Genomic DNA, 26,733 nt, shown 5'->3' on the forward strand with positions numbered 1-26,733 from the left:
TTTCAGTATGTACCTTATGATACCTTTACAACTATACATTAAACGCGTAAGTAAGTTTTCCCTGTAATATTACATACTTATTGCAAAATAATAACGATAACAATTGCAACACTTCCGGAAGACATGAGTAGGCTGGCCAATTCAATATCATCAACGTTAATAAAATTCTTCTGAAATAAATTCTTAAGTCAAGATGTTTGTTTAAAAGTGATGGATATCATTGTGTTGTGATGAGGTAACCAAATGACATGAATTTACCGTGGGTCTGACAAATGCTCAGCAGTTGAGTTTGCGCTGATCACGAGTTTCCGATTTAGTGGTGTACATGGCTAGTGTTTGTAGACTCTCAGATGTGAAGGTGTGAGTGGTTTCAACGCATAAATTACTATATTTCATCTTAGATACATGTACTAATAAACTTTTCCTCCCTGAGTTCTAGTACATGTAAGAAGTAGAATTATCTATACATAGACCAAATTTCCTACCATCTGTTATCGAGTACTTGAAACATAACGTAGAATACACCTCATAAACAAAATCAATAACATTTGCTGTTAGCAAACTTAAACCATCCTTGTTAAATTAATGAAAAGAAATCTGGGGTCACCATAGACATATTTTGTTTTCTATAGATGTCAACATGTTATCAAAATTAAGTCATTTTTGAATCCAATATGGCCGCCATCCAATATGGGCACTGAATAGTGTTTATTCTATTAAAGGCAGATAAGCTGTGTTTATTATGCGTTTATGCAAATGAAAATACTTATATAAAACCTCAATTTAACTATTATAGTGTGATATTAATGTCAATTCATTCTTTCTATGATATTACAATTACCTTCTAATTTTCTTAAAACAGTTGATTGCCTGGCTTGGCTTCCTCAACATATTTTGGTATGTATCAAATATTATGTCACCAGAGTGTTTATATGATACCAGGTTTGAGTTCAACCAACTGCAAACAGGAAATTGAGAATACAGCGCCCTCACTCAAATTGGGGGTATCATCACCTCATAGTACTGTTTCTTAAGAGCTTGTTCTTTCAGAAGTGTAAATCAGGGATGTTTTTCGCATTCTTCAGATATCGAGGAAAACAGCAGTGCTCTATAATTAAATAAGTAACCTATACCATGTATACCCCCAAGGTTCACACACAGACAGGAAGTTGAGCACCACCATGGCGAATTTTGGAAAGGCCTATTGCAAGTGATAGTAATGTTTGCATCCGTACATACAATACTATGAAGGACTTTTAAATCTCATCCAAAAATCATTCAGCCGGTGACCAAAGGCCCCTTAGCTCACTTGTATTTTCCATGGCTGAATGAAGAAAAATATTGAGGAATAACATATATTTATGCAATTTTCAAAAACCTGAATTACCAAGTTCAAACTTAATTACAAATCAACTGCCCCATTAGCTGAGTCTACACATGTCTGATCAAAAGAACAGTGCAGCTGTTTCAACATGGTAACAATTTCAAGTTTAAGCTTATCACTGCACTATTTATGGATAATATTGACCACAAATTGACATATGTGTGTGTGTGTGTGTGTGTGTGTGTCTTTTTTATAAATAATGACCAATTTTCATCTTTTTGTGAAAAAATAGCCCAGTTGCAGCCAGTGCTGGTTAAAGACAATCTGTCAATTATAAGTGATTATTATTAATTTTTTTGGGGGTGTACTATCCATGTCAGTAACAACATGCATTGAATAAAACATTTCCCTATGAAATAATAGACATCTCGGACACAAAGTGTTTCAAAGATTGGGCAGACCGTTCTCTTACAAATAAAGAAACATGGGATAACCGTGACAACTATTTATAACATGATAAAATAATTATTTACACTCAAAAAGCAGACACCAAAATTATAGATCATCATTGTTTAAAAATAAAATATTCATCTCCTTGACACCACGGTATAGTTGCCATCCCTTTAATTTTTCATTAAAGACTTGGTAAGTTTCATCCGGTAGACATACTTGCATTTAAGCAGACATATTTGCCTTTGAGTTTTCGACATCATCACAGAAACAGGTACTCTATTTCTTGTTAAATTTGAATACATGCACATATACTTTGCTTCGTTGGTTTTGCAGTGTAGACATGGAGTGTTCCTCCTCCTTATATTCAATGTCTGTCCAAATTCTGAACTGTCTTCAGATTCAGTAAAATTCAATATCGCATATTTCGGTTACCACAAAAACGAAAGATTTTGTAGTTTAGCCACTAGGAGTGCTGTTCGGTAGTGAGGTTCATGACACTTTGAAAATGGCAGCTTCCTTTGAAAAATCATTTCCGAGTGTCATGCGATAAAACTTGACTCGGTGTTATTTTCAACCCATTAGAAAATTCCGCTTTGTTTCAGGTCAAGTAACTTTCAGAAACTTGAGGCGTTGCTATGGCTGCATATTGTTTAGTTTCATATATTGCCCTGTATACTATTTCAACTCTTGCTTTTTCCTCATCTAGAGCACTCTTCTTATTACACTGCATTTGAAATGACTGACAGGTGGGTTATCAGAGGATAACATTCGAAACTCTTTTCAGTTGTTTCTATGGTGACAGTGTTATTTCCGTGGTGATGGGTGAAAGTAGGCAGACCATGTTGCATCCTTCTTCACATTTACCTTGCTTCTCTGAGTAATTAACAAACAAACAAACAGCGGTCAGTGAGTAATTAATACACAAACAAACAACTGTCAGTGAATAATTAGTACACTAATAACTCAGCGAGTAATTAACACACGAACAAATAACTCACTGCAGGAAATCGTACTCTAATTTTAGTTTTCAGCTGGTATAGTGAAATGCCAGGCGTGGTAGGAAAAAAGCTAGAGCAAACCAGTGTGCCCTCTGAAGCCAATCTGACGCACCACTGATGCACACAATTTCTAGTGATGCAACAAAATTTAGTGTTCGCCTATCTCTTATTATGTGGTGACTCACAAGAAATTTCAGTTTTTTTCGTTTTGACTTACAACAACAACATTTAGCTATCTCTAGAGGGCGCACTGCTCCCTACACAATTGGATTCTCGGCTAGGTTTAAATCTGACTTAAGAATTCACTCACCTCCTGTGGACTAAAGTGTAAAATTGTCATAACTGCACTCAACATTCGTTGTTTACCTTGGTAGTCATCACTCATCATATAATTATACACAACGTTTTTTAAATATTCAAGATTTGCACTTTCCCTTGACCTAATAACAAGAAAATAAATATAATATTATATAGAAATATGAAAACAAAATTAACTGACTATACATGTACAGGTACATGACATCGTTAATAGTACGAGTTCTTAGGTTATGTATGTATGTATGTATGTATGTATGTATGTATGTATGTATGTAGGTAGGTAGGTAGGTAGGTAGGTAGGTAGGTGTGTGTGTGTGTGTGTGTGTGTGTGTGTGTGTGTGTGTGTGTGTGTGTGTATGTATGTATGTATGTATGTATGTATGTATGTATGTATGTATGTATGTACATGTACATTGTATGTAGGTAGGTAGGTAGGTAAGTAGCTATAGGCACAACAGTGAAATTTGGAATTTACTTCCAAAATATTTGTTCAACTCTGAGTAGAAATACTTTTTTGAAAGTAAATGTTACTATGCAGTTGTGCAGCGAGTCATTCATCAGTCAGTCACTCAGTCACTCAGTCAGATGTTGTCTGTTTTTGATCACAGCTGACCCTCTTAACAAAGCAATGCCAAAAAAGTTTGGTTCAGTGCCATTGTTCTGACACCTTTCAGCCAAATATTGGTTTCTTGTTGTCAGACCACCTCATCCATGGTCATCCTCCCCTTCAACCCATGCCTTCCATTATTATAGCTAAAATGATGCAGGCTTGGTGTATCACTCATGTGACATGACATAATTTTATTACACCCTCAGACAACTTCTAATGCAAATGAAACAATTACATAGGTGTTGTACACAGTGGGGATGTAGAAGTAGTCAAGTTGATATGTTGACTATGAGTTAGAAAATAAACAACTGCAGCCATTAAAAATCATCAAGTCCATGTGTAATGTTTTCATTAGCAACCTGTACTGTGAAAGAATAGCAATGCTTATCAGTGTTCAATGTGATTGGGCAAAGGATCCTGCTGTGTTTGTTGCGTTACTGTTATCGTTAGTCTAGAGTTAAAATATGTCAAGCCCTGTGTCAAAGATGTAATGTCCCATGAGTGAAACACCAAGCCTACATCATTTTAGGTGTAATGTCCCATGATTGAAACACCAAGCCTACATCATTTAGCTGTAATGTCTCATGAGTGAAACACCAAGCCTATATCATTTTAGCTGTAATGTCCCATGAGTGAAACACCAAGCCTACATCATTTTAGCTGTAAAGTCCCATGAGTGAAACACCAAGCCTACATCATTTTAGCTGTAACTTTCCCAAATGGTTTACTACCCTGTCACATACCAAAGTGGTCACAGCATAATTTTACTACCTACCTGCTTCGTTGAAGTCTTTGTACTTCTTCTTGTAAATTTTCCATTTGTTCCCCAAATTTGTGTTCTGTCATGACGCACTTATCTTGTAATTGTCGTAGTGCTGTCTCTATTTCATGTTTTTGTTTCCTAAGTGCTGTAATCTCCACGTCTTTCCTTGCTTGTAACTCTACGTAATGTAAAATGGCTGTGTCACCACCAGGTACCTAAGTTAGTAAGTAGGAACAAAAATACAGATATCAAAATGTGATATTTTCAAACAAGGGGAAATTGTGATATTTTCAAACTAGGGGATATTGTGATATTTTCAAACTAGGGGATATTGTGATATTTTCAAACTAGGGGATATTGTGATATTTTCAAACTAGGGGATATTGTGATATTTTCAAACTAGGGGATATTGTGATATTTTCAAACTAGGGGATATTGTAATATTTTCAAACTAGGAAAAAATGTGATATTTTCAAACTAGAGGATATTGTGATATTTTCAAACTAGGGGAAATTGTGATATTTTCAAACTAGGAAAAAATGTGATATTTTCAAACTAGGGGATATTGTAATATTTTCAAACTAGGAAAAAATGTGATATTTTCAAACTAGGGGATACTGTAATATTTTCAAACTAGGAAAAAATGTGATATTTTCAAACTAGGGGATACTGTGATATTTTCAAACTAGGAAAAATTGTGATATTTTCAAACTAGGGGATATTGTGATATTCTGAAACAAGGAAAATTGTGATATTTTCAAACTAGGGGATATTGTAATATTTTCAAACTAGGAAAAAATGTGATATATTCAAACTAGGAAAAATTGTGATATTTTCAAACTACGGGATATTGTGATATTCTGAAACAAGGAAAATTGTGATATTTTCAGACTAGGGAATATTGTGATATTTTTAAACTAGGGGAAATGTGATATTTTCAAACTAGGGGAAATTGTGATATTTTCAAGGTTATTGCAGTCATTACAACCATTGCTTCCTGATCAAAGACAGTTTCCAAACATTGCCATCAGTGTCCAAGCTACACAATATTTTGTCTTTCTGCTAACCAAAATATACTATATATTAAACAAGCTAGCATGCATGTACATACGCACACTCACACAAGGTCATGTATAATATGCATCCAGGGATGTGGGATTGGGTACGTTACTCCCACAGAAAGGTTTGCAGGTATGTGCCGCCCAAATGGGTCACTTTTTCATGAAAAAATCTCTGAGCATGGGGTCGATAAATATGTGTACCTCTGCGTAAGAAATTTCTAAAATTCCAAAGTAAAGGGTAAAATCGCCTTAAAAATTCATAGACGTAAAGTCTGTGGTATGTTTAGCATGCATCCACGATGTCCAGCATTAAGTGTACATGTACATACAATACTAATGTGATTGTTTCCTGCTCATGACTTGCATAGCGCCCTCAACAGTCAAACTATCATTATTTTGCTGAATGAAGTCCTTAGAAATACACGCACACATACACCACTACAAAAGTCTTGAAACTCTACAGAACATAAACAAACATAAATACCAACACACATAATGCACACACATATATAACGTGTTCCTACATACATTACAGGATACACCAATAGGGAACTTGCAAACCCGCCATGTTGAATGTTGCATCATGGGAAGTGTGACAATAAATACTAATCAAATTGTGTGAGGTTTTTTTATTGGTAGCTCCAGGTTAGGCATTTTATGAGGATAATCCCATAGTCCTTTGCATCTGAGCATGCTCAGTCTGGATTGCAAGTTCTCTATTAACTAATGATAGTACTGGCAGTACATTAATGAGATCAAAAACATAATTTAGTCTTACCATAGACAGGTGTGTTTTTGACAATAATTCTGCTATGGATTCTTCACTTTCTGATGTTTTCATTTCTTGACCATCCTCAGCTTGCTGCACTCTCATTTGGTAATCACTGTGAGAGAATTGAAATAGTGCAATCAAAACACTGTAAGTGTGTATGTGTTAGATGTTATTTCATGTAACAAAATAACAAACTCTAATGATTGCATACACTGTACTTGTACGCTCTTCAAGTGAAAATCACTTGAGTTAGCGTAAACTGTATAAAAAAAATAAAAAAAATTGAAAAACTCTATCAATCCACAAGAAGGATGTAGTCTGAAAAGCAACCAGCTACTCTGCAATTTCCTGTTGATTACTATTTCAGGATTTGTGTTGAAAAATTATTTGTTTCAACATTATATATTCATTATAGGGAAGATCCATTGTAGGTACAACTTAAGCCATCAGACCATGGACAAACGAAACCTGTTACAACTGTTGACATCAGACCATGGACAAACGGAACCTGTTACAACTGTTGACATCAGACCATGGACAAACGAAACCTGTTACAACTGTTGACATCAGACCATGGACAAACGGAACCTGTTACAACTGTTGACATCAGACCATGGACAACAGAAACTGTTACAAACAGGAAAGTAAACAATTGAATTGGATTACTAATACTTGGCTCAGCATGTTAGAAGTACCAAGACTTGTATTACACTCCATCATTTGATAAGAACACTTTTATGCCAACATTGCATAATAGTTCACATTCACAAACAAATTTCATGTTCCCCTGGCATTTCATGCACACATAAAGAGGCCATAAAACTGTTCTTATCAAACCATGGTGTGTAATACAAGTCTCTGTTGTTCTAACATGCTGAGCCAAGTGTTATTAATCCAATTCAGTTGTTTACCTTCGCTGTTTGTCACAGGTTCCATTTGTTAAAGTCTGATGTCAACAGTTGTGCAGAGCCAAACTCGATTAGCAGAAAGCTATTTTTTTGGATCCAAAATTGCTATTTTGCTTCTCCTTTTGTCTTATGTGGTCATCATTGACATGTACATATTGACTTTCAAATTGGCAATAAATGAATGAATAAATGTATTACCACCTACTTAGCAAATTTTACCTGCTGCTTTTAAATCAGCTGCGATGCTGAATAATTTATTCATTTATTCATTTATTCATTTATTTATTTCTGAGGATGACCTATGGGACGAGTTCCAGAAAAATGATAATATTGATTTTCATGCAGTACACCAACCTTCCATATGACCCAAAAGTCTGTTGTATTTGTTGTTTTAATATTTCTACTTCTTTATCTTTTTCTTCTATCAATCCCAGAGTCCTGTCTCTCTGTCGGTGCACTTGTTCTTCTAGTTCTCCTACTCTATGCTATGAATAAATCAATGTATAAAGCAATGGTTAGATTGTGTGCTATGCTAATGACTGACATGATATTTCTTTGACAATGTAACATACAAAACACATGATGTACATGTAAGTGTGCAAAAAGTAATGAGTAGAACAATCAATACATTCAATCATTGATGTTTCAAATGATGGATACAAGGCGAGATATAAGTAGGTTACTAGCTGACATTATATCTTTATGTTCTGACATGAATGACACACCACATACATTATTTCATATACATACATACATACATACATACATACATACATACATAGATACATACATACATACATACATACATAGATACATACATACATACATACATACACACACACATGTACATACATACATACATACATACACACACATACATACATACACACATACATACATACATACACACACACATACATACATACATACATACATACATACATACATACATACATACATACACACACACACACACACACACACACACACACACACACACACATACATACATACATACATACATACATACATACATACATACATACATACCGGTACACACATACAAAGGTACAACCAAAGACACACATACACAAAGAATCACATACACTCATACACATTACATGTATAAGTGTTTTTGAAAAGAGCAAAATGTATGTAAAATCTAACCAAGTTTCTCGGTCAATTTACTACCACTACAAGTACAATGCATTTTTAGGTATTACCTTACTTTCCCCTGTGTGTTACTGGAGTTCCCAAATTTTAGCAAAACACTACAGACTCAGTTTACACATACAAAATGTACCAGGGACAATACCAATCAGCCACTACAATAACACACTGACTATCATACCTTGAATTCTGCTTCAGCAATTGCTAATTCTTCTTTGTGTTTGTCTTGCAGTGATTGCAAACCAGATTGTAAATCTAAAACCTGCAATGAAAATAAACTCTTAAGACTTGTAAATCATTATACTGAATAACTGTCATTATACCATGCATAAGACAAGTTGAACAAAAAATATGGAATATATACATCGCTCTACATCATTACAACATGTGTCTATACCACCACAACATGTGCCTACATCACTGGTTCTGCTGTGTTCGAAATGTGAATCAAAACATTCAAAAGTGACATTACTTTCCTTGATTTTTCTTTGATATTACTGGCGATGGTATGATTATGTTATTTTCCAATACTTTACTTCATTCAGCTGAAAAAATACTCATGACCTACGGGTTGTCACTTCTCGTCTAGCAACTCGTAGCGACAAAGGCCCCTTAGGTCACTTGTATTTTCATTGGTGGAACGAAGACAAAAATTGGGGACTTACATCTAAATAACAACGTGACTGAATTTAACCCATCCCATGTTGTGTGCCGTAACCTGTATGTGGGTTTACAATGCACACACATGCACATGAATTTGAACCCTAGCCCACCATGTACCTCACATGACCATGTACCATGCCCACAGTGTACATGTACCTCATCCTGTACCCTACCCCCACCATGTACCCTACCCCCACAATGTACCCTAGCCCACCATGTACCCTAGCCCACCATGTACCCCACTCCACAATGTACCCTAGCCCACCACGTACCCTTGCCCACCATGTACCCCACCCCACAATGTACCCTAGCCCACCATGTACCCCACTCCACAATGTACCCTTGCCCACCATGTACCCCACTCCACAATGTACCCTAGCCCACCATGTACCCTAGCCCACCATGTACCCCACTCCACAATGTACCCTAGCCCACCATGTACCCCACTCCACAATGTACCCTAGCCCACCATGTACCCTACTCCACAATGTACCCTAGCCCACCATGTACCCTACTCCACAATGTACCCTAGCCCATAATGTACCCTTGCCCACCATGTACCCCACTCCACAATGTACCCTAGCCCACCATGTACCCCACTCCACAATGTACCCTAGCCCACCATGTACCCTAGCCCACCATGTACCCCACTCCACAATGTACCCTAGCCCACCATGTACCCTACTCCACAATGTACCCTAGCCCACCATGTACCCCACTCCACCATGTACCCCACTCCCCAATGTACCCTAGCCCACCAAATACCCCACTCCACAATGTACCCTAGCCCACCATGTACCCTAGCCCACAATGTGCCCTACCCTGCTCTACCATTTAACCATGTCCCAATATTCAATCTTTTAGGTTCTCATTCTAGTTGTTCCTGTATTAAAAAGAAACTATATATTAACACCCTGTATTAGAGTAGTTCTAATAATCTCTAAAGTCCAATAGTTCAGTTTTTCAACACACCTTCATTTGATGTTGTTTCTCTTCATCATCTAATTGTAATCTAAGTGTAGAAACTCTTTCTCTTAGCTCTGTCACCTGATTCTTTAATGACTCCAACTCTTTAGTACTTGTGTTGTCCTGGAAATAAAGGTCAAAGGTCAGATGAGTCATTTAGAAAAGGCTGAATTGCTATGGTTACCCTTCTTACCTATGGCAGACATCTTGTTTGGGTGTGAATGCTATATTATTATAATTACTAAGACAGATTTGGATACTATGATCTCAATGGAGTGGACATACAGAAGTTAACGGATTTGTGCGAAATATCATGATTCTGTACAAGAGAGTTCAACATCTACTGAATTTGGCTAATGAAAATGAAAATTACAATTACAGAAAAAATTATTATATTGTTTGATAAAAATTATGTCAATGATACACTAATTGTTTGATAAACGACAGCAAAGCTCGAGGTTTCAGCTAAAAGATAGAGTAAGACCCAATTTACATTAAGGATTGTTGTGACATGTTGATATAAGCTATTGAATGGACATTCATCTAATTGTTCTCACAGCAGGGTGGTGTTTCTGATGACTTCCAAGATCTTGCAGTACACTGTATTATATTTTTGGTGACTTCCAAGGATGACAGGGTTACCTTATCCACACAACAAATACACCCCTATCAGGCGTAAAAAATAAAATTTGTGTGGTTCTGATTACATTCAATTTTAAAATAGGTGGAGTAGGTAGATTTTTTATTTTATTGTATTATATTTTTTTCATGTGTGAGTGTCTAGTTCTGGTTTTCCATTGTTTTCCAAATGTTCTCTGTGTTTGTTTATTTCTTCCTATCAGATGTACAGCCATTTCAGATTGGAAGAATAGTTTTATATTGTCTTTTTAAGTTGATGTCAGTTTCTGCACCCACTATTTCTTGCAAGACTGCACGATTTTCACAATTTTATAAATATTTTTCTTGAATCCATAAAAAAATGTTTAGGGTCAGCGTGATAAACTAGTTGGGGTCAGTTAACTGGAACCCAACAACTTTTTTTTATTTGGCCTCACCAAATTATGTAATATACGACATCAAACATCATAGTTTTAGTTTGTGTCTACCTGTATCTCTGTAAGCTGATAGCCTGGCTTCCACAGTAGTATATGTAGTTTTAAAACCTTACCTTCACATTTTTATTTTTCAAGACATTTTGAGCCCTCAATTTATATCTCTCAAATTCATCCTTGAGTTGTTTAAGTTCTTGTTGACAAGCTTTGTGTGCAGGGTCACTTTCCATACTGCTACAGTCTTCCATATTACACACTTCTAGTAAAACACAAACAGATATTTGCAAATATTATTTGACAACACGAATCTACTCTGAATCTTTATGTAGTATAGTTCCTGACCTATTGTTCAATTTAGTGGATTTTTACACCAAATGTGATGGCTATTTATTCAAGGTTTTTGAAGAGGTTTGTGTAACTAAAGAAAATTAAGCATATGCCAAGTATGGACTCTCACTTTTGTGCTAGGTTTGAATGAATGCCAAGTATGGACTATCACTTTTGTGCTAGGTTTGAATGAATGCCAAGTATGGACTATCACTTTTGTGCTAGGTTTGAATGAATGCCAAGTATGGACTATCACTTTTGTGCTAGATTTGAATGAATGCCAAGTATGGACTATCACTTTTGTGCTAGATTTGAATGAATGCCAAGTATGGACTATCACTTTTGTGCTAGATTTGAATGAATGCCAAGTATGGACTATCACTTTTGTGCTAGGATTGAATGAATGCCAAGTATGGACTATTACTTTTGTGCTAGGTTTGAATGAATGCCAAGTATGGACTATCACTTTTGTGCTAGGTTTGAATGAATGCCAAGTATGGACTATCACTTTTGTGCTAGATTTGAATGAATGCCAAGTATGGATTATTACTTTTGTGCTAGGTTTGAATGAATGCCAAGTATGGACTATCACTTCTGTGCTAGATTTGAATGAATGCCAAGTATGGACTATCACTTTTGTGCTAGGTTTGAATGAATGCCAAGTATGGACTATCGCGTTTGTGCTGGGTTTGAATGCCAAGTATGGACTATCACTTTTGTGCTAGGTTTGAAAGAAATAAGACCATATTTGTCAGAGATACAGCTGCAATCAGACAGACATGAACATTGTTTTCGATGTCAGTGTTGTATTTTGCTCCTTAAAAGTGGACATATGGATGAGGATTCGGTATTTATTTTGGATTTCTAATTTATAAAACAACTTAACTATATTTCCTTACATGTACTTGTAAAATCGATGCGGAACAACACTGATCAAGTCTGTATTTGTATCTCAATATAGTGCAAAATGCTAAAGAATGTATAAAATGTTTGTTATTGTATCTTTTACACATTTGTTAAGATTTGCAATTTGTTGAGTTACAAACAAGGACTTTGCATATGTTGTTTTACGTTGATTTTTCAAGTAGGAAACCATGATAAAATTAGTTAACAAATTTAAAAAATCCAAAATAAATACCCAATCCTCATCCATATGGCCACTTTAAAATACCCAACACAACATACAGCTGCAATGGACGAACAGTATGAATTTTTAGCTTTATAAAATTTGCTTTTTAAAATATTATTTTATTAGTTTTGTTACAAACAAGTAAACATAAACACTGAACAACACATTTTTGTATGCATATTAATCAAAACCTCACATACATGTACAATCCTCATGAATGATGCATGATAATCAGTCAAACTAAGAGATTCCAACCATTACTTACCATCAATATCTAATGGTTTCTCTGCTCTCTGATTGGCTAATTTCAGAAGACCCTTTAACTTGGTGATTTTTTCGACAAGAGTTGTGATGTCTACGTTACTCTCATCTTCATCATTGATATCTGGTATTGGTGTTTTATTTGCTGCTCTAGCCAGTGCTGTGTTTTCTAAATCTAACTGAGATACTCTCTCCTTCAAACGCCTAAAATAGTAAAATACACAGACAACAAAAAATGGTAAGATTGTAGACTTTGGGCAACAATTGATGTCAGTAATATTTGGAATGGTCATTATTCAGTCTTGGCAAGTTGATGTATACAGTATACCCATCGCTGTTGGTATCATTAAACACTCAGTTGCTTGGTTGTTGCTATGGGCTTGTCTATGGTTGCTGTACATATTTATGCAAATTTGTTAATGTTAATTCACTTGAATACGCCCACTTTAGTACAGTCTACAACTTACCAAACACTCAGTCTGTCGATCAAATACATTTTGATAAAAGTTGATCAAAATAAAATGAAAGTTAACTTTGAAGGAGTAAGGACTGAACAAATGGGACTGAAGGATGGACAAAAAAGCAAACAGACAGACAGACAGACAGACAGACAGACAGACAGACATACACACACACACACACACATACATACATACATACATACATACATACATACATACATACATACATACATACATACATACATACAGAGACAGACAGACAGACAGAGACAGACAGACAGACAGACAGACAGACAGACAGACAGACAGATAGATAGATAGATGGATAGGGACTGAAAGATGAAGACTGGTATGCAGAGTTAGCAAAACCCTTCAGTTGACAGGCAGGCAGATAGATAGACAGCCAGACAGATAGACATGTACATATACACAGACAGACTGACCAAAAATCAGGCAGACAAACAGATAGACAGACAGACAGACAGACAGACAGACAGACAGACAGAAGCACTACAGGCACAGACATACAGACAGACACAAAATTTACTCATATCTCATTTCTCAACTCACTGTATTGACAGTTGGTCTTGATAGCGTAGTCTTTCATAATTACCAACAACAGATGACAGATCAGATAATTTGGCTTCCAAGTTTGAAACCCTCTGCTCATCATTTTCTGCTAATTGTTTTAATTTGTCTTCAGCTTCTACTGCTTTTCTCTGTTCCAATTGCACTTGCATTCTGTGCTGAGCCTGTCAAAAAGGTATGCATGTCAACATGAGGTACAAAAGTTAAAATAATACAACACCTGGATAGACCATGCAGGAATCAACGAGCATGTAATTGATTGATTTATTGATTGGTTAATTTATTATTAGGTTGAATGATTGATCGATTGAATGATTAATTTTGTAGTGAAATAAAACTTATTTTGTGCGTGATATTGCTCAATTGTTTTATTGATTTTTGTGGTGATATAAAACTTTTTTCTTCTTTCCCTGGCTATTTTTTTCTCTCTCTCTCTGTACATAATTCTCTCTTTATAACACTCATTTATGCATTAACTACATGTAGACTAAAGTATAAACCCTTTCTTCCTTGTTAGTGAAACACCAAGCTTACATCATTTTAGCTGTAATGTCGCATGAGTGAAACACCAAGCCAACATCATTTTAGCTGTAATGTCCCATGAGTGAAACACCAAGCCAACAACATTTTAGTTGTAATGTTCCATGAGTGGAAAACCAAGGCAACTTGATTTCTCCTGTATGTTGTCAATTTGACAAGTATCTCATCAAGTCCATTTTAGCAGAAGACTGTTTTTACTGCATTGTCATAGAATAGCAATGCTTATCACTGTTCAATGTGATTTGGCAAAGGATTCTGCTGTGTTTATTGTGTCTCTGTTACTGTTAGTCTAATGTTAAATGTGTCTATATTTGTGTCAGACATCGTGTACCATGACAGAAACACAAAGGCAACATTATTTCTCATGTACAATGTAACAGTAAGTTTCTAGAAAGAATTTGGTGCATTCTATTATTTGGTAAAAATGAACAGAAAGGAGCACACACAAAGTTACAACTACCACAGGACGTACTTTCATCTCAGCCATTCCTTTTTGTAATTCCAGTAGTAATGGTGATGGTGTTAAGACTTGGTCTTCTGCTGCTTGTAAACGTGTTCTGACAGCATCCAATTCTCTACTTAAAGTCGTAATTTGCTTCTCATACTCCTCAGTTCTAATAGAAATATTATAATTAGTAATATGACAGAACCTCATGGCATGTGACTGCAAGTGTGGCGTGCTCTGTGTATTTGCATGAGTGCTTACAGTTTTCTCTCCGCCTGTACTTTCACGAGCGTAGCAAGTAAAAGTGCAACAGTGGAACAGAAAATACTGCAAGCACGAGTGCAAATATGCCACATTTGCATTAACTCTGCATATGGTTCTGTTATTATTATGATGCTATGTTTATCCAAAACAATAAATTACCATAAAAATAACATTATGCGATCACGCACTTTCATGTATTACAAACGATCGCATTCTCATTTACATATAATTTGCATACAGGTATGCAATAATGTTTTCAATATTGCACCGCAGTGCAAATACCAATAGTATGTGTGTGCACCAGTGCAAGTAATCTCTCACACATATGTACATGTAATAATTATTTGAAACGTAAATGGGAATAGCCTGTTTACTATTCTGTTGTGTTATGTCATTAGCTGTCATACATCCAAGCACTGGAAACAACTGCTTGTTTGGAGAACAATGAATAAGTTGTAATTACAATTTGAAAATGTGGGCCAAAGAAACATGAATACAAATATGGCAATATCATTCAAATGAAGTCATTATGTAAATGTACATGGCTAGCAGATATGAACACACATAATACATGAAGCCTGGGAGTACATGTACATGTATGTATGCGATAATTTACAGGTAACTGTGTAAATTCAATATGCAAATGGTTTGATAGCAACTTTTGTACTAAATAAGTTTTGAATTAACACTTCTCAAGACAAGTTAGTTCATTTTGAGTGTTAGGTGATCACAATCCACTGAGCACAACGCCATATGCATGCAAAATATTTTTTTCAGTTAACAGTTCTCAAGACAAGCTAGTTCATTTTGAGTGTTAAGTGATCACAGTCCACTGAACTGAATGAGCACAACTCCATATCCATGCAAAATATTTTTTTTCAGTGTTACATGGGTATATCGGTACAGTATGTTTACAGTATGCCTTATTTAGTTATTAACAGTAGAGTAAGAACTCTTTTACAGAACAGAAATTCTATGGTACCAACTGTACAAATACCAGTACAAAAAATACTACAATTAGTCAGAATTCGTCGTTTTTTACTTGTACTTATTTTTACTCCGGCAAAATAAAAAATATATACTGGTACAACTTCTGATAAAGCACAAAGTTTAAATTTGTATACAGAGATATAATTTTATTAGCAGTAAAGCTACAACAACGTTAATCATTAATTTAAAACAAACTATCAAACTATATAAAAGTACCAGCAAAAAAATTAAGTATTCATACACCTTGTTTAGTATTCATTTAGCTATTAAAGGGCGACAAGCATAGTTTGCACATTTTTCTTATATATTTAAAAGGTACTTTCAATATTCTGCTTACTAAAGTATACATAACCATTATTTGGAATTGGCAGAACTCAAATCTTGTATTAAGATTTATCTTATAAGTGATCTGATGAAGGAATTTATTACATGGATGCAAAAATGTTGAGGAAATTTCTACCACACAATTTACTGTTCTGACAATGCCACAACACAAATTGTGATGTCATAAAAGGCACACAACAATGTTACCATCAAATTAGGATAGTTTAATCGAAAGTTTAATATAAGTATTTTCAATTGAGTAGAAAGCTTATAAACTCAGTTATGCCACTTTTAATTTCGTTTGGCAGAGTGGAACAGTTACTACATATTATGTATTGAGTCAACCGTCAAACTTTTCATCACCAAAAAGTCACGTAACATGACAAATAAATAACCAGATTGGGTTATTATATTGTCATATCGATGTATATAAATTGTCATAACAGTAATTTGATATATTAAGTTGAATAATAATCATTTGAAATATCATGTTTTTGATTATCAAAACTACATCAGCTTATTACCAACGCCGCCATGTATTAATCCTTAGACTAGTGACGTCATTAACTTATTATCAACGTCTCCATGTATTAGTGATTGGACTTGCGACATTGTCAGCTTGTGGGATGAAGAAAACTTAAATTTGCCAAATTAATCATTTATAAATAAATTTCTTTCCTGAAAGACAGTGCAAACACATGTATTCAAGGATTACATACATGTAGATGCATTAATTTACACATTGATGTTAATTTTCCCGATTGTAGTCTTTTGTACACAAACAAATAGCCCCCACCCCCACCCCCACCCCACCCTAGTAGAAAGAGGAAGATTTACAAATAATAATTTATTAATATTAAAACATTAATTTTCAATTGAATTTTGAAAAAAAAAATCATTTTTTTTTCCATTTTGGACAACAAATTTTACTTCTAGATTTTACAAAATCAAGAATGATAGTGATGTACAAAAATGTACAATGTGTAGATGAAAGTTTTGATACCATGCGTACAAATAGTCAAAGTGTCAAAGGAGTACATACTATATAAATAATCATTGGCTTTGTACTTACTTGTTAGGCATAGATTTTTGTTTGTGTAACGATTCTTGTAACTCTTCAACCTACAAAAACATACCAGATGATAAATATTATAATAGATCATTTCAGGTTATAAGAGAGGTTAATCTGTTTGTATTTACATGTACATGTGTTCCATACACCTCACACCATAGTCATGTGATTTGAAGGCAAACGCATACAGTCCACAGCAGATGTTGGTATGTGAACAGGCCAGTCCACACTCCACTAACAGTACGAAATATTACCCGGCGATATGCATGCCAATTTGTTTGCTCGCAGGTTTGATTATGCAGTAGTGTTCAAATGTATGCACAATATAGTTAGTTGCTCTGAAACGTACAGGTGAATAATTAACTGCTGTAAATAAGATTGGGCCATTTTTTCTAACAAAATTTCATAATTTTGGTAATTTTAATATCAAAGCTCAGAAATGTAAAAATGGTAAACTAATTGTAGTTATTTTATTTTTTTATATGTTTATTTATTTATTTATTTTTATTTATTTATTTATTTATTTATTTATTTTTTTTGGGGGGGGGTTCCTTTGCAAAAAAGGTCTAAAATACTGATAAGTTTGGAAAACAATGGCTTGTGTTTAGCCTTCTGAACAAAAGATGCAAATGCACACTCACACATTCCACTGTCTTTCAAGTTTGAGTTCTAAATGGCACAGCTAAAAATACCTCTACATCTACACCTGCATGATTACACTCATGTACATGTTCTAATATCCAGCTAAACCTCTGTATTATCTCAAAAAATAGAGGAATCTTTTCAGCTTTCCGCACTGTTTTAATCATTTTCAATAACTGAAAAATAGTACTAACAATGTACTAATATGCAATACAACAGTCTCCAAGTTACATGTACTTTGAAAAGCAACTGGTAGTAAACATTCATACATTGCAACCAAACCACATACACACACTGGTATACATACAAATCCATGTCAAGTTGTACCTGTTCAAACAGAAAGTACTGGATTTACACCTGTGTTGTTCTACATCATAACAACACAAGTCTACATCATTGGTTCTGGTGCTCAATGCATTAAGTCAATTACGCACAGTAATATTTACACTTTTTCTTTAGATTTTCAAACAAAGTTACACATTGGGCATAATGGATTATTTATAAGGTATGTTACATTCAAGCATGCAAATAGAATCTGGAAGCAGAGTACAAATGCACACAGTGACTTTTAAAAGTCACTTATTGTAGAGTACTCTAGTTAAATTTCAAAAAGTGATTAAGCAGAGATAATTGTTTACCATTTGTTCAAATTTTTCTTTTTCTGTCCGTTCATTGGCCACCAGTTGTTGCAATTCATGCAGCATTACGGCATGCATAGTGTGTTCTTGTTCCAAGTCCAGCTGTTGCGCTCTAAGCTTGGATTTACACTGTTGATAAAGTATACAGCTGGTATTAACACACGTTTAACATCAACCAGCTGTGAATATAATCTTTTCCTTTCCTTCTACTTCTGTTGCAGATTTTTTAAAGTGATCATTCTCTGTGACATTTTTGTGATACTACTCATTCACTCACTAGAAAGACAGATTGTCTACGCTTGCTTCTTTTTATTCTGCTTTGGATTGGGGGTCAAGGGTTAACCATTTGCAAACATATGACGTGTCAAGCTAATACTCAGGCAAAATAATGAAAAAAAAACAGTTTGTTTCTGATAACATGACTTCAGAAAATAGGGTAGGTTGGACAGAATTTTCTTTTACTTTATTTTTAAAAATTACTTCAATCCCAAGATAAGATAGTCATGGCTCACAATACTTCACGAGAGTTTGTTGAGGTATAAATGAAGACAATTACTAGTTAAGTAAATGAACACATTATGCAGACTACAGTTATCGTCTACAAAAGACCTGGTTTCTCTTTGCAATACAATTTTTTTTAAAAGTGACCACAGATGAAGCAATGGCATGAGGATGTACACAGAAATTTGATAGAAGTAAATTGTTACCATTTTACCTTTTAGCATGTAAAAGAAGTTCAGGGTTAGCGGCTTAAACTAGGGTCGGTCTAGTTAGGCCTAATATAAAAAAATTGTATGGTTCCAATTCCGCTCAATTTTAGAATAGGAGGGGTAGGTCAATCTTCTATTTTATATATATTTCATATGTGACTGTCACGTTCAGGTAATTATATTTTCCGTTGTTTTCCATATGGTCTCTGTGTTATTGGTTTCTTCTGATCAGATATACAGCCATTACAGATTGGAAGAACAGTTTAATATTGCCTTTTTACATTGATGTCCATTATTTCTTGCAAGACTTCACAATTTTGCAATTTTATTATTTTCTTCGCTAATAACTAAAAAAAGTTTATGGTCAGCATGAAGGACTAGGTCGGTTAACCGGAACCAAACCATTTTTATTATATCAGAAACATATGATTTTTTTTTTATTTGGCCACAGTTGCAAACTGAACGAAAAATAAAACAAAGTAGACATTACAGTCAATTAATCAAGCATGGTATTGATGGTCTATTTTTACTTCACACTTTACAACCAAAAGTAAATACTTCATATGCGCAAATATTGAAATGAAAGTATTTGCAACTGTAAATTTGTTTTTCATATTATTTATTGTTTTTTGATTTCATATAATTCTATGTTGGTCTACACATAGACCCCCACCCATGGAGGGTCTATGGTCTACATGTACATGTATTTACGGCGGTAGCATCACCACTGCTGTAGTGGGAAGTGATAGGAAAGATGTTGGGGGGGGGCCAAAAGTGGCACATATGTAGATGATTTAGTAAAGTGTCATACAAGACAATTTGAGAATGGCTTTAGGTAAAGAATAAATACCGAGATGTGTAAGTGTGAGTGCTGAGTTGTATATCCTACTAATACCATGGCTCCTTTTTGTGGTGATGACTTGATGATATCAGGTCACATTGATAAGTTGTCAGGGACAACATCTTGTTACACTTGGCCTGCAGTCGGCTAGCTCAGTGCTAAAACTGGTGGTAACACTAACACCTCACCAGTATATGCTAGCAATTGAACGTGACAGGTTAGTTTCTACACCAGTCCTATGTTAACATCAGGCTAGCTTAGTAAATGTACATGTACATGTACTAACACACTAGGTTAACATTATTAACACCTGAGTAGTACATGTTAACAACCCTGTAGGTTAGTGCCTAAAATGAACAGCCAGCAAGTATAGAGTTAACCTCAGACTGGCACCAGACTAGCAAATCACACACATATGCATACAGACAGACAAAGACACAGACACACGCATAGGCATATAGACATACACATATTCTTTGTAATTGAGTTGTACCGTATCTGGCATTAGACAACCCTAATGAACTACAAGTACATGGAGGTGTACTATTTTGGATGCAATACTCATAGTTACATGTACATGTACCATGTTATAATTTATCAAGTTCTGATTTGCATATAAACATGTTATACCTCCATAAGTTGGTCCTGTAATTTTTGTATTTGGTCTTCAAATGCTTGTTTCTCCTCTGTGTGTAAATTCACCATTTCTTCCTGTTCTTGCTACAAAGAGAGAGAAGTTTTACAAATTAACAATATTTATGGCGTCTGACCATAGCGAATTACAAATTTGGTAGCAGGTACACACAGTCAATACTACCGTAAGTAGAGAGTGAGATACAACTGTTGACATCAGACTGTGGACAAACGGAACCTGTTACAAACAAGGAAAGTAAGCAACTGAATTGGATTACAGTGTAACAACATTTGGCACAGCATGTTGGAAGTACATGTTTGAATAACATTCCATCATTTGATAAGAATAGTTGTATGGCCACTCTACATAATAGTTCACGTTCAAAAACAGATTTCCAGTTCCCCTGGCATTTCATGTACACATAAAGAGGCCATAAAACTGTTCTTATCAAACCATGGTGTGTAATACAAGTCTCTGCTGTTCCAACATACTGTGCCAAGTGTTATTAATCTAATTCAGTTGTATACTTTCCCTGTTTGTAACAGGTTCTGTTTGTCCATAGTCTAATGTCTGAAGTTGTACAGTATACTTCTTCATTTCAATTTACTTGGACTTATGAGTCTTGTACATAGTAATGCAGAAACCAAAAGCAATTTGAAAAGGGATTCTACGGTATATGTATATCATTTGCCTACTGCATGAATTACAAGTATAAAGGCTACGTTGAATTGATGTGTTTCAAACTTTCATTAAACCTAACTTATAATAACATAACTTGCTATTTGAATAAAACATCATAAAGTGCATATTATTGTTTGACTGAATTTTAAAATAATACCTGATACTTAGCCTTACTGAACATTAAAATAATACCAGCTCCTTACCCTTAATTTCTTCTTGTCGGCTTGGAAGCTCTGCTCCATTTTAGACTTTTCAGAGGTTACTGTTGCCAAGGCATTGGTTAAGGTGGCTAGTTGTTCTTTCAATTGTAAAATATTACATTCCTCTAGAATCTAATAAATATGAAATGAATATTATGTAAACATTTCATTACACTATACAAAATATTATTTCATCTCTTTTAAGTGTTGAAGGTGAATGCCACACCAGGAAATGAAGTCATTTTCATAAACTATGGGTTCTGGAGAGTCATTTCATGATTTTACATCACCTATTATTACTTGTGATTACAGAAAACATTAAGTTGATCTTGTGCCGTTATCATTACTGTGGGACATTGCACCATGGGAGTCAGTATTCAGATTGCATGCTGAATATTCATGTCAGAGATTTTTTACACTGAGGGTATAGGTATTTTGGACTCATGAATATTCAGTGTGCAACCATGAATATATTATTTCTGCTAACTCCCATGATGCAATGTCCCACAGCAAAGATACCCTAGAAATGCACAAGACCAACTTATTGTTTTACTGTAATCAGAAGTAATTGTAGGTGATGTAAAATCATGAAATGACTCTCCAGAACCCATAGTTTATGAAAATGTCTATTTCCTGGAGTGGCATTCCCTTTTAAATTGTGCTGATATGACGAAGAGAACAAAACATGCTAACAAAAGAAGAAACATTATTGGTAAACATTATCAATGACCCTGCTGTTGGTCCAAGATACACCGCACCTGCCCATGCAACACAGTAACTTCTGTTTGCACAGAAGGTATTGGATATGCACGTCAAGGGATGCTTATCACCTGACTGTACCCTGGATCCTTCTCTGTCGTTGATGGCATTTCATCTTTGTTCTATAAAATCATACAATTTAAGAAGACATTATGTCATTCAATCATGTATACCTGATCATTTCTTTGTAGCGGATCATCTGGAATCTCAGACTGACTTCCATTGCCTTGTCCATCTTCGCTACCATCATCATCATGATTCGGTGGATGGTGTTGTTGTTGCTGCTGCTGCTGAGGTGCTGGTGCTGCCTGACTTAAGATTTGTAAACTAGCTTCTAGTGCTTCCTTTTCTTTGACAAGACTTTTGTAGGCAAGTACAACATCTAATTAATGAAAACATATGACATATTACTCAATCACCAATGTCAGACTTGTCCATAAACACAAAATTGGATGTTCCCAGTTGTGAATTGTGTATGTAAATAAGCCTTTCCATAATTTGCCATGGTGGCACTCTACTTCCTGTCTATGTGTACCTTGGGGGTATACATGACATAGGTTACTCGGTTAAGCATAGAGCATTGCTGCTTTCCTTGATGTCTGAACAATGTGAAAAACATCCCTGATTTACACTTCTACAGAATACAAGGAACAAAGCTCTTAAGAAACAGTACTATGAGGTGATGATACCCTAATTTGAGCAAGGGTGCTGTATGCATTCTCAATTTCCTGTTTGCAGTTTGCAATGGCCCATTGTGTACGACTAGGGGAGAATATATCACGCATGGTTCCAAGAATCAATAGGGCAGTAAAATATATTTACTTTGGAACAAACAGCTTCTGGAAAACTTTCAAAAATTCTATTCCACTTTGGAAAGGTATCTTTTTCTGATTGATAAAGAGTTAATAGATATGCTGCTCACTGTAGACATATCAAATCATGATCTAAACTTGCATTTGACACTTTCTTTTTCAAGATGAATCCATGTAAAAAGTTGCTATTTGGCCAAAAGATTGCCATGCCCATTATTTTGGTATTTGCATTGAGCAGCATATATATTAACCCTTCATCTGGAAGCTGTTAACAGTAAATTGGAAACAAATGAAACAAACTACAGACACTGTGATTTTAATTATTCAATATTAATGGCACTCCCGGAAAATCAGAATAATATGTCTTGTTAAAACGTAAAGTAAAGGAAGCCATCTACATATAACAGAGGAGATCCATCATGAACAGGGACCAAGGATACCAACTACCATTATTTTACAGACATATTATTTTGCCAGTTTTGGAGCAAAACATTAATGCTGAATAATTAAATTATGGTGTGATCAAAATCACATTTGCCTCCAATCTAAAATTCCACAGTAATTATTATAGTATACTGTACCCTGACTACACTTTACCACTGAAAATTCTATAACGGATCAAAATCTGTATACAAAATAACCATTATATATGCATCAGTGACAGTGTTTTATTTAAGGGCGGTAAGTAGGTAAAATCTACCGGGGTTCCCACATCATTTTACCGGGGTTCCCCACCTAAACTATGATACATTGCATGGGAAGCACTACCAGTTTTACCTCTTTCCCCCTTTCTGTTACCGGGGTCCCCAAACCTTAGCAAAAACACTGTGCATGTAAACATAAACACTTCAATTTATTTATTTATTTATTTATTTATTTATTTAGAAGAAAGTCTGAATGGACTTGACACATGACAGTATTTTAATAACACAATATTACACTGTATATTTCCAAAAGAGGAACTCTGTTTTCAGTTCAGGTATATGAGACTACATGTACATGTATTCATGGTCACCAGTGCAGTGTGCCCTATCATGATAGCCAAATTTGTTGTTGTGAGTCAAAATGATAAACACTGGCATTTCTTGTGAGTCACCACAATTTTGGTGTGTCACTTGAAATTGTGTGCATCAGTTGCGTGTCAAACTAGCTTAGAGGGCACACTGGTGGTCACCATGGCATCCTTGGCTACCACTTTCTGAAATTAGTAGCCTAGTAGGGCTACCAAGTAAAAAGTTAAGTTTGAACACTGCTTAATTATTATCCTATCTTACCTCGTAGTCTTTTTTCATATCTTGCTGTTTGTTCTTTTTGTTTCTCTATCGCCTCCAATAAATCCTTTCTTGTAGCTCTGTCCATATTGTTGTCTGTTTGTCTGTATGTCACAATAAATGTAAAGAGTTAGCTACATGTACTAGTACTACCCAAATATGGAAATATTGTCAGTTGTTGCCACTGGTACACATGTCTCTCTATGGTGGAGATGATTATAGCGCATATACTATAGTAACTAGACTGAATGTCTGCATGACTCAAAATGCTTCTTGGTAGTGGTGGTAAGAATGGAACATCATGCTAAAGAAATCTATTTGACTCTTGCTTGGGTGGAGATGATCGTAGCGCGTATAATAACTAGACTAATGTCTGTATGACTTAAAATGCTTCTTGGTAGTGGTGGTAAGAATGGAACATCATACATGTACTAAAGAAATCTATTTGAATCTTGGGTGGAGATGATCGTAGCATATAGTATAAATAGACTAATGTCTGCATGAAATGCTTCTTGTTAGTTGATCACTATGTGAGTTCTTACGCATTACGGTTCAGTTAATTACACATAGGGAAAAACTTTTTTAAAACCTTTCATTTTCATTATAAATCATTAAACTTTCTCCTTACAAACACAAAGGCTTATTTGTTTGAGTGTGTTACTGGCTCGTTTTCAGATCGAGTGAGGACTCTGAGGTTCATGGCAATCTGAATGTGACTATAATAACAGCTGCAGTTTACATGTATGTAAGGGTTTACCTGAAATTTCCCCTTTACGTTACCAGGGTTCCCAAATGTAGTAAAAACACTGCTATAATGCTAAATAGCAAATTACAATTGTTCATGAGAAAATACTCCATTCAATTCAATTCTTTTATTACTCAACTCACACTATCAGAGAGTGTGGGGTATGGTACATGTATTACAACTCAAAAATAATACAAAACTGTATGGTATGAACTTTTTACAAAAATTAAATTGTGCATGGAGCTACTGGAAATATAATAATACTGATATGAGGAGACCAAGGGTCTGAACATTTTTGCAACATGTGTGATATGAATAATTACCTAATCCTAATATGGTCATCTACATTATTCCTTGTACTTCTCATTTAGCTTGTGTAAATCGGAAACCAACCAGAATAACGTGATTTAATGTTTCCCATTTAACATGTGACAACCAGAATAACGTGATTTAATGTTTTCCATTTAACATCTGACGGTGTGTTATTTTAGTACTCTGCCATGGATTACCTTCGCATGGCCGATTACCGCCGGTTGGTACACTTATTATGACGTAAGTTGTAACGTTGTATTTCCGGGTGAGGACGAAAATATCCGTCGGACTCAAACGTTACAAGTACAAAAGCCAAATTTCACACGGATAGCTACTCTAGGATAAGGACTTGACGCGACAGTAAAATGACCAAGACTATCTTTCGGGACGGTGTCCGATTTTAATCAGATAGTTTTTATTATCTGGCTAATCCGGTTTGTTGTTGATCAAATCATGTACATGTAGGGTGTTTTGACGTGGCAATGTTCATTCTACTCCGTCAACGGACGTTATTAAATCGGGTAATAAATAACCGTTTTTACATTCAAAACATCCTTACATTAAAAACATGGAACACTGCGTTCAAAATGAGTAGAACTGTCAGTTTCAGAGTTCAGTTGTATTTAACAATGGGAGATATTCACTCACCTTCAAATGGCTGTCGCCATCACACACTGAAGATGTAGACAGAACCATACACGTCAGGTGGGTGGGTGCTATAGTCAGAATATACAATTATATATAAAAGTTGTATTTTTGAAGTTTTATTTCAGAAACTTCTAGAAACCAATTTTCAATTATACAGTTATTGTATATAATGTAGATAGTTGCCTTAAATTCTACATAATGTAAATGCACAATAACCCTATGCGATGAGACTACCCTTTAAAAATAATGGTATGGTCAAGGGATTCCACGTCCTTCGTAAACCCCCTAGCTGCGTCAAAATATGCCAGGTCAGCTGTGCTATTTCTTATAAAGTGTGAGAAATCAACACCTTTTTCAAGAATTAGTCATTCATTCGCTTTC

At 35.1% G+C, this 26,733-nt stretch overlaps 1 protein-coding gene across 1 annotated transcript; it reads right to left on the reverse strand.

The window, feature by feature from the left end:
• Positions 1–26,420, reverse strand: LOC144448378 (GRIP and coiled-coil domain-containing protein 1-like). Its single transcript, XM_078138600.1, has 18 exons — positions 26,353–26,420; positions 24,651–24,751; positions 22,738–22,946; positions 21,809–21,937; positions 20,921–21,010; positions 18,740–18,868; positions 17,460–17,509; positions 14,837–14,978; positions 13,807–13,988; positions 12,780–12,979; positions 11,175–11,317; positions 10,013–10,129; positions 8,559–8,639; positions 7,562–7,692; positions 6,306–6,411; positions 4,479–4,681; positions 3,086–3,215; positions 1–2,650 (listed from the first exon to the last, which is right to left on the reverse strand). Exons 2-18 carry the CDS (start codon positions 24,733–24,735, stop codon positions 2,582–2,584), a joined length of 2,196 nt encoding a protein of 731 aa, XP_077994726.1. The 5' UTR covers positions 24,736–24,751; positions 26,353–26,420; the 3' UTR covers positions 1–2,581.
• Between the last annotated feature and the right edge of the window lie 313 nt (positions 26,421–26,733).

This window comes from Glandiceps talaboti, chromosome 17 (assembly GCF_964340395.1).
Source record: "Glandiceps talaboti chromosome 17, keGlaTala1.1, whole genome shotgun sequence".
Taxonomy (NCBI): domain Eukaryota; kingdom Metazoa; phylum Hemichordata; class Enteropneusta; family Spengelidae; genus Glandiceps; species Glandiceps talaboti.